Source organism: Balaenoptera musculus, chromosome 11 (assembly GCF_009873245.2).
Source record: "Balaenoptera musculus isolate JJ_BM4_2016_0621 chromosome 11, mBalMus1.pri.v3, whole genome shotgun sequence".
Lineage (NCBI taxonomy): Eukaryota > Metazoa > Chordata > Mammalia > Artiodactyla > Balaenopteridae > Balaenoptera > Balaenoptera musculus.
Genome location: NC_045795.1, coordinates 61272416 through 61292028, shown reverse-complemented (window position 1 = coordinate 61292028; position 19613 = coordinate 61272416). Strand labels below are relative to the sequence as shown.

The following is a 19613-nucleotide window of genomic DNA, read 5'->3' as shown; positions in this document are numbered from 1 at the left end:
TAAGAGTGGCCATGGGAAACAGGAGGGGCTGGGAGGGGGCTCAAGGAATATTCTCCTTGGGGAGCAACCGTGGGGGCTGTGACAGCACCAGGGGCCTAGCACGATGGCCTTTTCATGCCGGATCCACCCTGAAAGGGCCAGAGCCACGGCCGGGGATTACCACTGCTCGGGGACCATCCTCCGAGTCGGACTTGGGGAACCTGTCATCCCCACACTCCTCCGACCCTGAAGACATTCGTTTTCTCCTCTTGCTCCTTCTCTCGTGAGAGGTTACTGCGGCCAAAGGGGACATCTCCAAAGAGCTGCGGGACACGGTGTCCACACCCCTGATGGCGAGGGCCTGAAAAACGGTGGATGTCTTGGTCATTGAGACATGATGCAACCTCAGGCCAAGGTAGGCCAGGCAACGCTCAGCACCTCCGTTTTCCCCAACAGTTAAGTGGACTTGCCCACTCACCCCCAAACGAGTACATCATGGAGAGGTGAGCTCAGACAGACCCAGGATGTTTTGAGAAAGATCCAGATCCAGGGATGAAGAGAGCAGTGGCTGAAGTGGGCAGTTCTTGGAAGAGTGGAGGGTTGGGGCAGGTGGGAGAGGGGGTGTTGATGAGCAGAGGTAGTGACAGAACTAGAGGGCAGGGGATCTTCGAGAAGGTTCGGCTGGTCAAAATGGGTGCTGCAGGATGTGGCATGGAGCAGTGAGAAGGAAGTGGATGTCCTTGGCCTGGCTTCTAAAAAGTCTGCTCTGCAGTTAGCCTCCGGCACCCGCCATGTGTGGAACTGTGGGGACAGCCATGGCAGCATCGCCAGTGCCCATTTTCTGAGCCTGTTCAGGCCTCCGACCTTGGATCTTCCTCACTACCCCATCAGAAGGTATCCCTTGACTAGGATAAACTATGTCTATGGACACATGGTTCTCTTCTACCCAGCATGCACTAGGCTCACGGCGACCATCTTTAGCCAGGAGCTACCACCTTTACCCACCTGGCACCACCATCACCCAGAAGACACCATGGTCATAGGGAAGAGCGTTCCTCAGCAGGCACCATACTCACAGGACCCACCTTTACTCAGCAGGCACCACTTTTACCTAGCAGGCACCTCCCCATGAACAGGCTCTGTCTTTACCCAGCAGGTGACAAATTTTTACCCAGCAGACACCACATTCACAGGAAATACCTACACCCACCAGACACTTGCTTTACCCAGCAGGCGCCAGCTTTACCCAGCATGCATCACTTACAGCCACCAGCTTTTACCCAGCAGGCGCCACACTTATAGGCATCCACAATCAGGTGAAGGCTTGTTCTGGAGGCTCCTTGGCCACACTGCTCACCCACCTCATGCTCTTTCTTGAGCATCTCCATGGCTTCCTGGAATCGCTTTTCCTTCTCCTCTGTCTCAGCGATGGTGGCTTGGTTTTGCTCCTCGTAGGCCATGGCAACCACAGCCAGGATCAAGTTCACCAGGTAGAAGGAGCCCAGGAAGATGACAAGCATGAAGAAGATCATGTAGATCTTCCCTGCAGATCTCAGGGTCTGGGGGAGCAAGGGGGCGGAGGTCATCTTCACTGGGGCCCCTTCTGGGTCAAGGTCATAAATCCCAAGTTGCCCAGCCTGGCTGTGCCAGGGGTTCAAATGGCCACAGGCTGGAGAGGGGGTAGAGCATGTCCCACCTATAGAGGGAAGTGTCCTAACCTACAGAAGAGAGTGACCTGCACACAGGGGGCAGTACCCCACCCATGGAAGGAGGCAGAACATTTCAGTTGACACAAGAAGTGTCACATAGGGTGGACCAGTGTTCCACTAACAGAGCATGGAGTATCCTATATAGAGGGCTGAGTACTTGGTCACCAGCAAAATGAAAGTTTCTTTGCTTGCTGAGTCCCCATCCCTCAAACGTCCCCTGTGCCTCCTCTCTTCTGACCAGTGGGGAAGCTGCTGGGGCGCTTGTGACTAGTCATTTGTGCAGCCTGGGCCCTGGTGCTAGACACTGAGCCCGTTCCCGGCAGCTCTCTGCTGGCCCCATGCACCCACGTACCTGCTGGTACAGGCGCTCCCAGCAGTCCTGCGTCATCAGTCGGAAGAGCGCAAGGAAGGCCCAGGCGAAGGAGTCGAAGCTGGTGTAGCCGTGGTCAGGGTTCTCGCCTGCCTTCAGGCACCTGTAGCCCTCGGGACATGTCCTACGGCCAGACACACTGACTTGTCCCATGCTGTGAGGGGTCCTCTGCCCCTGAGACGCTAGCTCCACAAACCTACTGCCACACTGCGGGGTCCTGCCGCCGTGACTTTTCATGCTGTGCCTCCCACCCGGGATATCGTCTTCCTCTTTTCTCTACCCATCTGTATGCTGCTAGGCCTAAATCCAGCTCCCTCTGCCCACGTGACACACCATCCCAGCTGCTGTCTGCATTGCCTCTCCCCTCCCAGAGGAAGTGCCAAGGGCCTGGCTCAGGTTTCTTCCCTGCCTGCCTACCCCAGGGGAGTTGGGCACAGTGCAGACACACAGGGGGAGCATGCGGCTGAGGTAAACAGGATGGAGCCCAAGGCAAAGGTCAGGTGGCCGTGGGGCTGTGGGATGATTCTAGGGTGGATGGGCTGGGGCCCGGCCATGTCTGGAGGGGACAGCCTCTCTCCCAAAGAGGGAGCGATGGTCTGGAGTCACGAGTGGAGTGAGTGTGTGAGAGAGAGGATGGGGGCAAGGGGAACTTGGCAAGTAGGAGGATGCAGCCAAGGGGCCTCTGTGCCTTGCTAATGTCCTAAATTAAGAAATTAAGACTTTTTCTTTAGAGACAGGAAGGGCTCTGGAACTCCATATTCAGAGATGCGGGACTACAGCCCCGAAGAGCACCTCCCTTAGGTGAGCCTGTGTGACCCTCCCCATAACAACCTATGACAGTCACGCTGACCCAGGCGCCGGTGTGCACAAGGCCCTGGAAGCCGCACGTGGCTACTGGGCATCTCTGGGTACCACACCCGGGCTGCAGGCCCAGGCCCTGCTTGCCCTGGAGGAGAGTCTAGGCTGCCGGTGGAGGCCATACTCACTCTTGACCTGGTGGACGGATGAGGAGGGAGGAAGTGAAGACAGGAGGAGGTGGGTGCCGCCCTGGGGGGCTTTGGGAAGGGAATGGAGCCAGGGTTGGGCTAGTGTGGGGCCCTGCAGGGTTTCCTGGGCTGCCCCCCAAGTCCAGTCCCATCTTCAAGGCTCTGTTTGCCTTCTCTGAAGAGCCGAACCCCCATCTCTTTCTTCACCCCTTCCCAGCTGTCACCCTGGGGAGGTGGGGGGCAGCTGCCATGGGCCTGGCAGGGAAGGGAAGCAGGGAAAGGTCTTGTTGTCCCTGGGGTCAAGGGCATAAACTGAAAGCACAGTCAGTTGAGAAAGCACTGGGAGGAGACTCCCCCAGCTGGGTGAGGTGGCCCTGGTGGGGGGGGGGGGTGCTACGTACCCAGCGTCAGAGCTGTTCCCACACAGTAACACATCAGAGGTGCCATTCTTGAGCAAGTAGTTTTCTGGAAGAGAAGCATCCAATGGTGAGAGGCACGTGTGGCCCAGACTCCTGGGGGTTCCAAACTGCACCCTGGGCTTTGGGGAGGTAGCCACTGCTGGGGGTCTTCCGTCCGCTCCTCTGCCCTCTGCCTGACCTCTGCCCTCTGCCTGACCAGGTCTGAGGCAACTCTGGCTGATTCCCTGGACTTCCTCTGGCTCCTCCTCCGACGTTCAGCTGCCAGTGTCCCCAGGTGGACTCAGGAAATCCCCACAGGGAGCTTCCGGACCCTGCCCCAATCACTCAGGGGACCAACCTGGGTCAAGAGAGGCCCTGAACAGGAGGCAGGGGTTTGTTCAGACATGGCTGGGGCTGGACCAGATGAGACGTAGGACATCAGTCCTGTCATCTCCACCCTGTGACCATCCATCAGTCCCCATCACTCCCATCACTCCCCACTACCTGCCTTAGTCTTAGGCGTCAGTTCTCCAAGTGTGGTCCCCAGACCAGCAGCATCAAGCATCAACTCTGAACTGGTTAGAAATGTAACTTCCCAGAGCTACTGACTCAGAAACTTGCAGGGTGCGGCCCAGCAGTCTGTGTTTTCCAGAGCCTTCCAGGTGACTCTGGTGTACACAAATGTTTTAGAACAGCTGCTACGTGGCCACAATGAATCACAAGCAAATTTACTCATTGAGTTTCCGTCTATTTCTTTTTTCCAAAGTGGACTGCTGGTGTATGTTAGAGGCCTTAACTTCAGAACGGCCCTCGGGGTCCTTGTGGCCTGGAATGTGGCCTCGTACCAGCATCTACCTTTGGTCTAGACTGATGGCTCCAGTCAAGAGAGGTGCTGGTCATCAGCCCGGAAGATGGAAGTGTAACCCACGGGGCAGTGAAACAACTCGAGGGGCTCACATGGCTTTGTACGATCACCGAGCTTGTCCTGGGGTGCATGGGTATGGACTTAACATCCTGACAAGGATCACTGAAGTCAAGTGACAAAGCCCATGCCAAGCAAATGGGGCCTCTACTCTGAAGCCTCACAAACTACCCCAGCTCCGTCCCCCCACCCTTTCCCAAGCAAAACCCCTCTCCCTGCTGGCAGGCTGCTCTCCTCACCATTCCTGACCCTTCAAACGTTGTAGCTGCCGTTCTCCTACCTATCTCTCCATCGTTCCCACTCTTCAAGTGTTATCTCCCCATCTAGCCCGAGAAGTCAGGAGGACAGGTGCTGAATCTGCTCCTCTCCTGTCCTCTCTCCCAGAGCCCCAAAGGGCAGGTGCTGGGATCCCTGACACGCAGCCGGGTCTCTGGGGGAGCAGGTTGGGCTTGGACGTCCTCAGAAGGAGGCCTGTGTGGGAGATGCTCGGCCCTGGTGGCCCCACAAAGCCCTGCCTGGGCCACAGAGCCAGTCAGCACCTGGGTCGTTGAGGTAGAGGTCCAGCGATTCCCAGACCAGGCCGTCAGCTTCCACGGAGCCGTTGGTGCCGCTGAGCACCGTGAAGTTGCGAACGCACTTGTGCCTCAGGTTGCCCATGAAGAGCTGCAGGCCGATGAGGGCGAAGACGCTGAGGCAGAAGACCGTGAGGACCATCACATCGGCCAGCTTCCTCACAGACTGGATCAGGGCCCCCACGATGGTCTTCAGGCCTGGGGGAGGCGAGGAGGAGCTCGGAGTCACCCACGGCACCCGTGCTCCCCGCTCCAGTGGACAGGGGCCAGGCCTGAGGGGTGCCGGGCCGGGGGGGCGATCATGAGGTGGGGGCAGGGGAAGGAGGCCTCTCCTGGGCTTTTCAGACCAACACCTCCCTTTCCTCTGCTGCTGAGAGTCTGTCCTGATCCCCCTGGGGCAGGAGTCCAGTCTGGCTGTGTATTTTCAGAGGGGCCTATTTCTCTTTGCTCTCCATAGCCAAATAAATGAAATAAGTATGGAGAATGCTGTTTCCTTGCGGGAGAAAACACTCAAAGCCCATCCCCCTCTGGTTGGTCCCAAGTTATGCCAGGCCTGTCCCTTTAAATGTAGTTCCTGGAAAGGAGACAGAGGGCCAGGCCCCCTCCAGGGCAATGGACAGCCTTGGCCTTGATCCTGAGATGGGGAGTGACACAGCCATTCTTGGTAGGGGAATGTGGTGTGTGGGGAGGTTGGCGGGGGGGTCTGGCTAAGGCCATGGTGGGTGACGTCCTAAGGGGCCTGCTCTGGCTCAGTCCCCACTTTTGGGAAAGGCACAGGGGTACCTGTTTTGTATTTTCCTCCTCTGCCCTGTCCCCCTGGGACCCATCCCCGTCCATCCCACCCCCCAAAGCTAAGAGGCCGTGATCTGTTAGTTGCACGGCCCAGCTCCCTGCAGAAGCCAGCGCCGCACAGAAAAGCACGTGTAGACGCCTTTGGTCTGACACTTGGCTGCGGTCCTACAGCAAGTTCACAAGTTCAAGCAGAGCATTGGGAGCGAGGGGGCTTCTCTGCCAGCAGCAGGGACTCACCTCCCATCCCTCCTCCCCACCCCCCATCCCTCCTCCCCACCCCTCCCCACCATCAAAGCGGCCAGATCTCAGATTAAGCTCCATCCATCCATCGTCCAGCCGGTTAATGTGTTAGGAGCACCTGTGCGGCTGTGCCCACAGCTGCTGTGCCCATGACTCAGAGACAAGGAGGCAGCGATGGGCAAACACGGGAGAGGGGAGAGGAAGTCCTCCCCACAGTGCCGCCAACGCTGCTGCCTGCCCAGGGCTGGGAGGCACTCAGTGTTCTCTGTGAAATCATCCTGGCAGATGTTGGCAACTGCCTGGGCACTGGGTGGACCTTGCAGGGGTCTGGGCCCAGAGTGGTGGAGGTGGTGATGGTGGTGGCGGGGTTCATGAGCCTTCTGTAGTCCAGAACTACGCTTCATCTCTAGCAGAGCTTCTAGGACCCTCGGTAGGCATCTGGTTCTCCTCACCACGCTTGGAGACCCACCCATAGTGTGGGGCATGGTGGGGGCAAAGTGAGGGGCCGTGGGCAGCAGCTCACATACCCAAATTAAACTCTGGCTCCAAAGTATCTGTGGCCTGAATCACTCAGTTCAAGGCTCTGAAAAGCACCTCCTGGTCTGTGGAGATAGTGTCCTTGGGGACAATCAGTTGGTGACCCATTCCTTTAACCATTTCTCACATTGATGAGAGTCCACTTCTGGCAAGAATGAGTCCAACCAAGTAAAGGGATTCTTTCTGAGAAGACCCAGGAAGAGATGGGTCCTGGGGGATCAAGTGGGAAATTCTCCCTCCACTGAAGTTCTAACAGGCTGGGCGAAGAGCCCTTGGAAACTAACCATTCCGATTCATTCCCATTTTAAAGGAAAGAAGACTGAGGTCTGGAGAGGGCCACGGCTATTAAGCCTCAGCTCAGGGAACGCCTCCTCAAGGGAGACTTCAGTAATGCTGACCACAACATTTTCCTAATGACCACTTTCAGGAGCTGCTGTTTGCTGCCTCACTGGGTTGCTGGCAGCTTTGAAGAGATCCAGTGGGACTCGGTTGGGGTTTGCTGGCTCCCTCCTTTAACCCCGGACTGAAAAATATTTTCCTTTGTCAGCCTTATTTTTTTAAAGTAAAACAAACTGGAACATGATTTTTCTTAATTGTCGTGGTCAGTGTGCTTATCTATCCTTGCCGGGTGTGTGCTGTGAAGTCCCCAGGGCCCTAGAGGACAGACCCTGGCCGATGACGCCGGTCACAAGGTTGGGGGGGCTCCATGGGGATAGGAACAGAGTGCCCCACTCGCTACGGGCTCTTAGCAGAGGTCTGGGCCACGTGCGGGGAGTGTGCGGGCAAGTGGCTCCTGTGCTCACCCCATGGTGGGTTCAGAGCCAGGAGGAGTATTGAGGCTCAGTGTGAAAACAGCATAAGTGGGGGTTCCTCTTATTAGATAATTAGCCCCACCGGGGGAGTCTGAACTCCTTCAGGGAGCTCACAGCAGGGTCCCTGCCTCCCTGGGGGCAGCAATAGCAAATGCAGGCCAAGGGCCCAGGATCCCCGAGCTTTCCAAGTCAGGAGTGGATACAACCATCTGGCTCACCAGCTCTGACATCTCTCCAGATCGGTGACATGCAACCCGTTTCCAGCTGCCCTCTTAAAACAAATGCCTTCTCTAGTTCTGAGTGGGGATGCACTCAGAAAAGTTTCTGGAAGGGGCCTCTGGGCTCTGAAATCATTATAAGTCTTTGAGAGTTTTCCTAGATGGATGGGGTAGACTGGCTTTCTAGAGAGGTCGTCTGGGCCCCAGAAGTTTTCCCGGGGACAATTGCCAACATGCGTCAAGGAGAATTTCTTCCCGAGGCTACCATGCACGGTTTGCTAAACCTCTACCGCACATGCAGCAAGGGCTGTTAGACACCAAGGCCCGGTGACACCTGTCCACAGAGTACTCTCCGTTTCACAGAATGGGGCTGCGGTGTCGGCTGTGTGTGTATCACCAAAGGGGGCTCAAGGCAGGGACCGGGCACTCAGCCATGAAAGGCCATGCCTGAGCTGTCCTTTTTTACTCTGGGTGTGGTTTCCCTCACAAACAGTACTTCTAGTTTCCTTATCGGAGGATGATGCTTCAGGCTGAAGCAACTCACATACAAGCTTTTAGCTATTCCAATAGTTGAGTTCAGTTTGGGAAATAAACCACTACCTTGGGAAGAATTTGGGTTCAATCCAGGACCTGCCATGGAGTACTCTGTGCCCCCGGGGGTCTATGGTGGTGGGCTTTGCTGGGGTGGGCAGTCCGAAGCCCATTCTGAGGCATGGAGGGGACAGCCGTGCCCACTGAAAACAGCCCCCATACCCAAGCTCTGGGAAGGGTATTCTGGGGACAGGCATATTTGAAGGGGCCTTCCCGAGGGTCGCCTTGGCTCCCAGGTAGCTGGAAAGGCCCAAGCGTGTCCCTCCAGCCTTGGCGTTTAACCTGATTTTCACCTGAAATGACTGATATAGTTTTCAGGGCCCGGAAGACTCGGAAGGTACGTAAAGCTGAGACATTGCCCAGGTCCACAAATTCAGTGGTGTATCTGTAACAAGGGAAATTCACACACAAGACAGTGACAACACGCCAGTAGGACACACAGTCAGAGGAGGGGGGTGGGGGAGACGGAGAGAGAGTCACTTGTAGCTGAGATCTGGGAGGCAAACCTGGGCATCTTACCTGGGATAACTGAAATAGTTTTTAGAGCTCTCAGGACTCTGAAAGTTCGAAGAGCCGACAAATTGCCTAGTTTTATATTTTCTGATACATACCTGTAGAATCAAATCACAGTTATTGGGAATTACAAAGCGGCACCTCAGCCCGCCCTCCCCAACCAGCCCTCTCCCTTCTCCCCCTCCCACGGGGAGGGCTGTGCATGACCCGGGGCCTCCCCCAGGTTTTCTTCCTGATCTCATCCCTCCTGCCACGGGGAACCTCAGCGAGGGTGCCTTAAGGATGTCCACAGAGCAAGCTCCCAGGCGGCTCTCTCGGTGATGGTCCTGTGAATAACCAGCGCCACGAGGTAACGACTCTGCCACGTTCTCCATGCCACTTGGGGACTATGACACGAAGCCACATGGTGGGGTCTGAGACTGGGGACACAGCAAAGAGGGAAACTCCATTTTCCAGGAGGCTCAGGCCAGGTGATATAGGAAGCAAGCGGGTTTCTGGTCCTGGTTTTGTTCTACGTCTTCTGCAGTGTCACCAGCTCGTGCCTGGCAGCTCTGATCTGTGGGACCCTGAAGTCTAGCTGAGACCGCTGCGGAGTCATGGCTGGGTGTCCGAGGGCAGCCCACTCCCTCCTTCCAACCACAAATCTCTGCGCAAGGCATGGCTCAGGAGTCCCTGAAGTCAGGAGGTGGAGGTGACTTGAGTACTCAAAGGGAGAAGAGTTCCCAAAATGATGCTTTGGAAGATGAGATGGGAGGTTGCCCAAATATTTAGCTCTTAACTACTCACAGGCAACGGCCAACACAAGAAAAGAAAAAAGCAGGTTGAGGGGTCCTAGGGATGTGCCAGCCCCTCTCCCATGAGTCCACCCCAGTCTTGGTGTCTTCCCACGATGGCCCTGGGTCTCCACAGGAGTAGTGACCTCGGGAGGCAAGCAGCCCTCCTCAGTGTGTGTCCTGCTTGGGCCCGAGTGGTGCTCAGCAGGGTTGAGTGGCCGTGGGGCTCCCACCTGCAACTTGGACAATCGTCCATCCATAGCTTCCACAATCACAGGAGGAAGGAGTCGGTCTCTGGCTGGCAGGGACCCGCCCAAGCAGAGCGTGAAGACACGTGTGGATGGGTCACATGACCAGGATGTCTGAGAGATGGATGGATAGTGTGTGACCAGCCCTGTTGGGACAGTGGCAAGTGACTTGTGATATTTAACCAAAGGTTTCATATCCAGGGTGTCTGAGATTTAACCAAAGGTGTCTGATGTTTGACAAAGAACAGCAGACTCAGGATGTCTGATGTTTAACCAACCGTGTCCGACCCGGCGTCTGAGTGACGTCAGTCCAGGGACACTGGGTGAGTGTCGAGGGTGGGCTGACAGTGCTGACAGACTCACTCTGCCTATCACTGTGGACCTCCAGGCCCTTCCACTCGGCTCAGAGCTTCTGAATCTGTCTTCAAGCTCTGGGGTCTGCAGGGAGGGACTTGGCAGGCTGTGCCAAGGGACTCAATGTCCTCGGGTCAGCCGGGTCCAGCTCTGACCCTGGGCTGACACCAGCTTCCTCTCCATCCACTCATGGGGCTATTCCATCTTTATGGGGTCCTGTGGATGAGGCCTGCTCCCTCCTTACTCTCCACATCCCTTCAGAGCTGGGAAGTCAGCAGACTCATTCTCAGCAGAGCTTTCCTTCTGTCTACACCAGATCCTTTCCATGGTGTGGTTTCCATTCCTTCTGCTGGACTCACTGCAGCTTGCAAATCTTTCTTGGGCGCAACAGTCAGATGCAGCCCTGTGTTCCGGGGTGCGTAGAAGTCACCTCCCTTGTTCTGGCCCATATACATCTATTGATTTAGTCGAAGCTCCCTCTCAACTTTTGATGGCTCTTCTACTTTCTGTGAGGGCTCTGACCCTCAGGCCTGTCCCACACTCTCCTCTCAGGCTTGGACTCTCTGTCCAGACATGGTGTGGCCATGGGACTGCCAGGTTGAACCTGGACCATTGCTGATGTCGCTGTTACATGGAAGCCACAGTTCCAGCTTGTGCATGGCTCTGGATCCATTTCCTGCTGCTACTCCAATGCGTGTGGCCTGGGACAAAGTTTTCTGGTTCAGGACACTGGCTTCAAGGCTGTCTCTTCTGGTTACAGGGAATGGGCAGAGAACTGTGCCAACTGGAGAGGGAACCAACCGTCCCTGCTTCAGCCTCTTCTCCCTTCCAGACCCTGCCTGGCCCCTCGTGTCTCCAGTGAAGCCCTGCCCATCTCCTGCTTGGATTTAGCCTGTCTTCGCCTGTCCCAGTGTAGACCCTGCCTTCCCCACCTCCTCAGGGCCCCCAGCGCTGACAATGCTTGCCCTCTGCTCAATACCTGCTGGGCATAGGAAAGCTGAGACCCCAAGGTATGTGCTTCCGGCAGCCTTCAAGGCCAGCTGTGTGGCTGAGAACAGGGTGCAGCCAGTGGTTGATTGTGGGTGAAGTCAGGTCACACGTGGGAGAGCAATACTGAGGAGGAAGAAGCCTTGACGGTGGGGCACAGGGCAGGGTGAGGACAAGGTGTGTCTGTGACCACGTCTGTGACACGGGGGCTGCCGCCTCTTTTACTTGACCCAGAACTTAGTGCCTGGCTACTTCCCATTTTGGGGCCCTAGACCCCCACCAAAGCCTCTCTTGGGGCCCTGGAGAATGGCAAGGCAGGAGAGACCCTGTATTTAGCAAAGGGCCAGCTTCAGCAGTGGCCCAGGTCAGGGTGGAGCTCTGCTCCTGCCAAGCTGGCAAAACGCTCCTCCAAGCCATTCTACTCTTTCTGCTGTGGCCAAGTGGCTGGACAGGGGCAGACAGCTGCAGGGGTGGATCGTGGGCCCTGACACAGAAAAAGCAGCTGGTGGTGGGTGAGAATTCCACCCCATCACACCAGCCCCAGCGCAGGAGGGAGCCTTTCGGAGGCTGAGGAACCATGAGGAAGGCAGACCCTGGCCTTCTTCCTGCCCTGCCCCTATCTTGCTGTGCAGCCCTCCCATTCCAGGCAGACGGCCCCTCCTGGGCTGCTAGGCAGAGGTACAGACAGCACGTTAGCTACTGCAGTGATTGCCACCCTCTCCTCTCTGCCCTCCCTCCCTTCCCCTCCATGTTTGGTTTCCATAACAACCCCAGAAGGTGGGAGGCTGCGCTAACTAGCAGGTAATGCCCAGCTTAAAGGGGGCGACAGGAAGAGCTCTGGCTGCGGGATCGCAAGTGGAGCCTGGCAGGCTTCCTGGCACCCCCTCCAACCCTCCACAATTCTAAAGTGGGTGGGGTTGGGGATCAGGTGGAAGCCTAGCCAGAAACATCAGAATAGGGGTGCTTCTCAAGGTTACGAGTTAGGAGATTTGGTTTGAGCCCCAGCGTTGCTGCTGATTCATTCTACAATTTTAGGCAAGTGGTAGGCTCTCTTTGAGCCTCAGTTTCTCCATCTGTAAAACGGAGGGTGGGATGGGGAGTTTCATTGAATAGAACTTTGTTGCCACTTAAGACTCCTCTGATTATTCTAAGAGCCCCTCATTATTGAATCATTTTGGCTATAGCAGAACACTTTTCACAGCATTACCACGGCAGTAATTCATTGTTTTCATAAGGCAGGAGCACTGTCAATCAAAGTGCCAGGCCAATCCAGCCCAGAGCACAAACCTGACATGCCAATGGACCCAGGCAGCCCCAGGGGAAGTTAGTGGACCATTTCTGTGAGACGCTCGGAAACCTGGAAGTAGTCTGGTGGCCTCTGAGGCCCCGTTCTGCTTTTCTCCCCTGGTTCTGGTCCAGAGTGAAGGCAGGAGGGCTTGGTGAGGAAGGTACTCCTGCTCTGTGATTCCCAGTGGAGGGAGAGGTTTTCTGCGGGATTCCACGGGGATTGACTGGCATGAGACAGGACAGGAGGACTGGCTAAGGGCTGGATGGGGAGGACTCAGAGCATCTCCCACAGTCATGGGCTGATGACAAGCCAAAGCCTGGCTCCTGCCATCAGACAAGGGGCCCGGGTTGTGGGAGAGTTGCTGCCATGACACAGTTCTGCTGAGGCTCTAGGATGGGAAGGTAGGAAAGGCTCAGGCAGATGCTCTATCCTCTTGAAGCCCCTTCCCGTGACTTCGGGCCCTCAGGGGCCCATGGATCACTGCCCACCCCCCCCCCACCCCGCCCTCGTCGTAGGGCACCTTGGAGCCTGGGCCCGCCTTAGCCTTAGCCATCCTACTCCATTCCCATGAGTGCAAGCCCCTGGCTCTGACAGAGAATGCTCCCTTCCTCCTCACACATCAGACTTGCCTCCCAACTCTGTGTTCTCAGCTGATGATCCTGCTTCTTACCACTGAGAAAACAGAAGCAATCAGAAGAGAAATTCCTTCTCTCACTATCAGCTCTATCAATCCACCTCCAGTGCCACTTGAAATTCTGCCTTCCCTGCTCTTACGGCCAACACTCCACCCAGACCCTGGATTCCTACCCCTCGGGCCAGCTCAAGGGCTTTGCTCCTGCAATTGCCCCCTTTCCTCCATCACCAACTTCCCCTCTCTCGTGGATTGTTCCCATCAACTTGCAAAGATGCCTCCCTTCTTTAAAGGTCCTCCCTTCACCCATCCTCCCCTCTGACCACCACCCTACTTTGGGTCCTATTTTAGAGCAAACCCCACAAAGCAGATGGGTACATTTTCCTCCCCCCCGCCCCGCCCTCTTCCCACCCTCCCTCAAGTCTTCTCTAATCAGCCATGTGTCTCCCACTCCCCTGGAAGCCATCTTGTCCAGGTCAAAATCATCAACCATTTTTATGTTGTTGACTTCAATGGTCCATCTTGGTTCTCACCTTCCTCAGCCTCCTTGTGGTTTCTTTCAAGTCGAGTCACATTCCCCCATTGGTTTTCAGGATACTGCTCTCTCCTGGTTTTCCTCAGCCCTCCCTGGCGGTTCCCTCCGGTTTCTTCGCTCCATCCTCCTTTTTCGTGACTTCAGGATGTTAGAGCGTCCCAGGGTACAGTCCCCAGGCGGCTTCCCTTCCCTGGCGACACTCCCAGATGATCTCATCCGGTCTCCTGGCTTTAAATACCATCTGTATCCCGACAGCTTCTAAATTTATACCTCTGAGTGGACCTCTTTCCTGAACTCCAGGTTGGAAGATCCAGTTGCTGACTCGATATCTTACCCTGGATGCTTTCATACCTAATACATTCCAGACCGGATGTTTGATTCTTCTCCTCCCTCTGTTTTCCAGGCCAACGAATGGTCACACCAGCCACCCAGCTGCTCAAGCCAATAGTCACCCTGAGGTCTCCTGTCAGCCCTACCTTCAAATATACTTAGAATCTGACCATGTCTCTCACCTTCTCCACTGGGACCCTGGTCCCAGACACAGTCCTCTCTCTCCTGGCTACTAAAATAGCCTCTGAGCTGCTCCATCACTTCCGCCCTTATCCCTCCACAGAGTCCTGTCCACAGAGCACCCAGGGCGATCTTCCTAGAATGTAAATCAGACCGCGTCCCTCCTTGCTTTTAACCCCCATTGGCTCCCATCACACTTGGCTTTTATCATGGCCTGTAAGGCTGCACAATCTGTCCCCCACACCCCACTACTCTTTCCCTTGTTCACTTAGCTCTGCCCAGGCCTAAATCTACACTGGATTCAGGGCGAGTGGTAGCCTCTCTCTGAGCCTCAGTTTCCCCACCTGTAAAACGGCAGGCTGGAGTCAGCTCACAAGCAGGGTGCCTAGAAACAGGGGTTCTGATGCATGTTCTGACCACCAGGCAGAGAGCACCCCATCAGCGGGGTCCAGCTTCCCTCTTTTCCTCTCTCCTCCACTGCATGGATGAGCTCAGAGCCGCTCACATCCAAGGGTAAATAAAGACTTTGTCATGAACCGGTGGGTTCAGTGAATCTGAGAATCCTAGAAGGTGGCAGTTGAACTGAACTTCTGATACCACCCAGCTCAACACCGACCTTTCACCAGTGGGGAAACTGAGGCTCTATAAGGGTAGGGAGTATAACCCTCGTCAGCTCTGCTCTTGCCAAGGTGCGGCACCCAGCCCTGCACACACTGGGTTCTCCACACACATCAGGCTTTCAGAAAGGGTTTGATGACTGAGCCCCTGACCATGACTCCTGCATGGGAGGCCTGCCCTAATCACTCATCCCCACCAGAAACCAGCATCCGTTGCCTGAGACATCCAGAGTGGCATGCCTCAACCCAACCCCTAAGCAAGGGTCCCTTCCCTGGCAAGGAAGTGGGGCCTCAGCTGGCATGGCAGCAGGCCTGGGGTCACATTTGCTTACTGTGCCCCTGGCATCAGTTTTCTCATCTGTAAAATGGGAGTAAGGAACCCCCATCCAGGTGATTTCTCTGGCTGGTGTGAGGACCCACTGGACCATGTCAGTGACCAGGCGTCTCACAATGTGCCAGACATTGACTCTCTGAGTGGAGATTGCAGCCATGCTGGGGCACCTGGCATAAGCTCCTGGGGATGCCCAGCCACTTCTCCAGCTCCTTTGCTCTCTTTCCTGCAGTTTAAATCACCTTGGAATCCAGGTCACTGTTCATAGTGGTCCAGAGATTTCAGGTTGTAACATTGGTTTCCCTTGACAGAAACGGCAAAGGATGCTAAACCAGAATCTTAATGAAGTCCCTTGAGCAAAGGGCTGCCACGGAGCCACAGATGAGCCAGGGGGCCTAACCAGCATGGCCGCCTGAGCTACTCTGAACCCGTCTCTCCCCACCAGGGTGAGCCGAGGGCCTCCACGCCATCTTCCTCCTGCAGAGCTGATGTTGCCTCTGCAGGGAGGCAGAGAGGGCTGGGCAGCCCGGGGCCAGGAGTGGCGCCCACGCCTGTCAGTGTGGCCAAACCCGCACAGCACAGGGGCGAGGTACTTACGCCATGATGATCACACTGAAGTCCAGCCAGTTCCACGGGTCCCGAAGGAAGGTGAACGCATGCAGGCAGAAGCCTCGAGCCAGAATTTTGACCAGACACTCAAAGGTGTAGATGGCAGTGAAGGTGTACCTGGGGAGGAGAGACCGGTGGGCTTTCTCAGGGAGGGTGAAGCCCGTAGGCCAGGTTGGCAGGAGCCCTATGCAGCTTCCCTCTCAAGGGCTCTCAGACCAGGCTCCCTGCAAAGCCCCCATGGCAGAGCTGGAGTTGGGGGCCAGAGCTTCGTTACAAACACCTGGTCAACTACTGCATCTTCCCGTTTACTCAGCGTTGTGCATGCCCATGTGAACCCTCCATCTTCTGTCTCTCGGTTGTCTTGATGTAACAAGACCCTCCACGTATCTCCCCACCCCAGCCCTGGGGGTCCAGGTACACAGGCATACGGTGGCCACTGTGGGACAGTTAGGGCACTCAGAGTCATGGCCCCTCACTCTTGTTTGTGGCTCCTCAGTGATGGGAGGATTCTCATTCTCAACCACCTACAGGCAGGTGGGGACAGCTGTCTACCTTGGGTCTGGAAAGGGGGGTGATGTTCTAACACTTGAGGCTGGGAGGTTGCTGTTCTCTGTGTCCGGGGCCAGCTGAGCAATCCCAAATGCTCGGATGCTGGGACTGCAGCCCACAGGGCCACAGCCATGCTTGTCTCCAGGTCTCAGCAGCTGGACGCAGACCCCAGCACCGACCGTGCTGCTGGGTCCTGTGTGAACAAGGAGCGCCACCAGGCAAGCCAATTAGGTAAGAGAGGCTGTCCCCAACATTTCGCTGGTCCCCTAAAAACAGGGCCTGTTGGGTTCCACTTAGAACCTATGGGTCAGGTACGTTCATTTGGGAAGAAAGAACCAGGTACGGTTTTCTAAAACTGTGCAAATGGTTTATAGGAAGCAGGACTTAGAGCAAAGAGGCAGCAGAGTGTGGTGTTGAGGTCGGAATAGTCCTGGGCCTTTTCCCAGCAGCCACACCCCCTAGCTGCAAGGTCTGGGGTGGTTACTTCTCCAGTTCTGTCTCTCATCTGTCAAATGGGCATAGTGTCTGTACCTGCCCTATTGGGTTGTCATGAGGCTTACATGATGCTTATTGTTCCAGGATAGTGCCTGGCATGCACTAAGTGCTCAATCAATTATTAGTAGTATTGTCTCAGAGTCTTCTCCAATACCATCAGTCCTCTTTAGGGTGGGTCAGGGAGAAACCCTCACTTGGCCAACCTGGAGAGCTTCCTCTCCTGAGGACATAACTTAAAGCATGAATTTGGCAGGACTGGAAGCAGAGAAAGAGGGAAGGGCTAGGGCAAGGACCACCCGCCCCCCCACCAGGTGGGTGAGTCCCTGGGCCTCTGCTGGGGTCACTTTGAGGCCAAGAGTCTGGAATCGAAAAGGCAGGGTGGGAGGGGCTGGCTGGAGAGGCCCTGAAGATACTCACTCGACATATTTGGTCCAGGGTGGAGGGTCGTGCTGGGCCATGAACACGCAGTTGGTCAGGATGGTACACATGATGAGCATGCTGAAGAGCATGGCGCAGGGTCAAGGAAAGCCGCCTGCAGGGGGCCAGACGGGCTGCCACCGCCAGGGGGTCCCGCCCCAGGTGTCGGCACCGCCAGGCCAGGGCTGCCAGATCAACGAGACAGGGGCTCCCAGGGGACGCACCGGGGCTCCGCCCAGTCCTTGCCAACCCCTCCCCACTGAGGCTGGACACCTGCCCTGCTCCACAGCCCCCAACAGGGACCAGACACCTGAATTCAAACAGCAGAGTCCCTTGTAGGGCCCATGCTGGAGAGAAGGTGGGTGGGGCCGGCCCCCAGACCTCAGAGGTTTTTACCCATGGCCTAGTGGGAGCCCTGTCCTTGGCCACATGAGAGGGAGATGGGCGTTTATAAACAGCTCCTCAGGGGCCACTGTTTCGGGCAGAGGAAAGCCACGGTGGCAGGGCCCCGAGTTCCATCCTCCACTTCTATGGGAGCAGCCCACGCTGACCTTTGAACTAGGACATCTGCCAAAACGTTCATGCCCTGTCCGGACACAGTGACCCGGGGGGAGGCAGGGGACCACATCTCTGGCTGCTTCCTCCTTTGCACATGCTCTTCATTCGTGGCCTCTGCTCCGCCTAGTACACTGCTTCCCTTCTTCAAGGAGTGCCTCCTCCGAGCAGCCTGCCTTGACTCCTTGCTTGCTGCACCCCCATGGCACCAGGCATCCCTCTTTTAGCATGTCTGGCTCCCTGAATGGCAGTGCCCATCTGTCCCCACCAGAAGGGGAGCTCTTCAAATGCTGGGATTGCGTCTCGGGCATCCTCTGGGCCCTTGGCCTCACACTGAACTGCTCCAGGCCTTGTCTGATCCCTGAGTCTTTTTTTTTTTTTTCTTAATATATTTATTTATTTTTGGCTGTGTTGGGTCTTTGTTGCTGCACGTGGGCTTTCTCTATTTCCGGTGAGCGGGGGCTACTCTTCATTGCGGTGCGCAGGCTTCTCATTGCGGTGGCTTTTCTTGTGCAGCACGGGCTCTAGGCGCACGGGTTTCAGTAGTTGTGGCACGCGATCTCAGTAGTTGTGGCTCGTGGGCTCTAGAGCTCAGGCTCAGTAGTTGTGGCGCATGGGCTTAGCTGCTCCGCCGCATGTGGGATCTTCCCAGACCAGGGCTCGAACCTGTGTCCCCTACACTGGCAGGCAGATTCTTAACCACTACGCCACCATGATCCCTGACTCTTTGGCTCCAAGTCCCAGACACTGCTTCAGGCTGGACAAAGCTCTGACTGACCGCCATGGCCTCCCTTACCTCTACCGGACCTACAGAGGAACAAGGGCCAGACCCTGGGCCTCTTGTGGGTAGGGGCACCCCCGAGAGGCCCAGCCCAGAACAGGGACACTCTGCTGCCCCACAAATCCTCTCCCCGGCCCGAGAGAGGAAACTGGGCCTCCCTTCCCTGCAGCTGCCCCCAGGCTCACCACCTTGTCCCGGCCTCAGCCCTGCGGGCAGCAGCTGCCAGCCAGGCGATTCCCACGGGAAGCCCAGGAGCTGCAGTAATTGAGCTCCGGGGGCCTGCCTTTTCCCTCCCCATTACAGTTCCACCCTTTCCCATGGCTTCGCCCAGCCTCGGGCCCGATGGGGAGCCCAATGCAGTCAGACTGGAGATGGGGCTGAGCTGGGGTACTGACTTTGGTGGGGGGCTGGCCCAGCTGGGGAGAGAGGTGGGATATCTCAAGGAATCTAGGTGAATGCCCTCCACACCTCCAGCACTCCTTCTAGGGAATCCAGGGAAGCAGGCAATAGCATGTCAGACCTGGCCCCCAGTTCATAACGAATTCTCCAATTTCTCATCTGAGATCAGAGGGGTCAGGTTTTGGGACACCCACCCCAGGGTTTGGATGCTCAAACCAGAGTTGCTCAGCTCAGCGGCCAGGGCCTCAGGGAACCTTGATTCCTCCCCGGCCAGAGGGTGTCTCTCCAGACACTGAGGTCCCTCCCTCAGCTTGGTATCTGTGCATCCCTCTGCCTGGGGGAGGGTCTCCATGGCCAGGCCTAGTTCCTCTCCAGCTTTCAAGGGCAGGATCAGATACCCATCTCAGTAGCCCTTCTCCCCTACGCACATGCGTGTGCGCACACACACATTCCCGTTCTTCACACCCCGGCTCCCTGCCAAGGCTTTCCTCACTGGGCAGGCAGTTAACAAGCCCCTCAACCAGACTTTATTCATCCCCACAGATCCATTGCTAAACCAACTGAGGACCAGATGATTCCTGAAATATGAAAGTAATGATGCTAAGAGCAAGTATTTATTGAGCCCTTCCTAGGTGCCAGGCTCTGTTCTCTGCCATCTATTAACTAATTCAATTCTCCCAAGAACGCAGGAGGTGTTCCATTTTGTCTCCATTTTGGAGATGAGGAGACTGAGGCACAGAGGTTATCTTGAAGGATGCTCTAGTAGGCAGAATAATGCCCCATCCCCCGTCAAAGACGACTACATCCTAATCCCTGGAAACTATAAACGTTAATTTATACAGCAAAAGGGACTGTGCAGATGTGATTAAATTAAGGATCTGGAGATTATCCTGGA

The 19613-nt window shown here is 56.1% G+C and overlaps 1 protein-coding gene across 7 annotated transcripts in view; it reads right to left on the bottom strand.

Moving 5' to 3' along the window:
* The window catches only part of SCN5A (sodium voltage-gated channel alpha subunit 5), a 105552-nt gene that overhangs the window by 61831 nt on the left and 24108 nt on the right, over nucleotides 1-19613 (bottom strand). For 4 of the 7 annotated variants that reach the window (XM_036869837.1, XM_036869842.1, XM_036869838.1 and 1 more), the window contains exons 4-11: nucleotides 16984-17073; nucleotides 15511-15639; nucleotides 8420-8511; nucleotides 4904-5134; nucleotides 3446-3509; nucleotides 2041-2182; nucleotides 1341-1538; nucleotides 161-340 (exon numbers count right to left, since the gene is read on the bottom strand). In XM_036869837.1, coding sequence (XP_036725732.1) covers nucleotides 161-340; nucleotides 1341-1538; nucleotides 2041-2182; nucleotides 3446-3509; nucleotides 4904-5134; nucleotides 8420-8511; nucleotides 15511-15639; nucleotides 16984-17073 — 1126 coding nt within the window. Of the gene's footprint in view, nucleotides 1-160; nucleotides 341-1340; nucleotides 1539-2040; nucleotides 2183-3445; nucleotides 3510-4903; nucleotides 5135-8419; nucleotides 8512-8645; nucleotides 8738-15510; nucleotides 15640-16983; nucleotides 17074-19613 lie in introns of all 7 variants that reach the window. The other 3 variants (XM_036869840.1, XM_036869843.1, XM_036869844.1) reach the window with 2 other exon arrangements.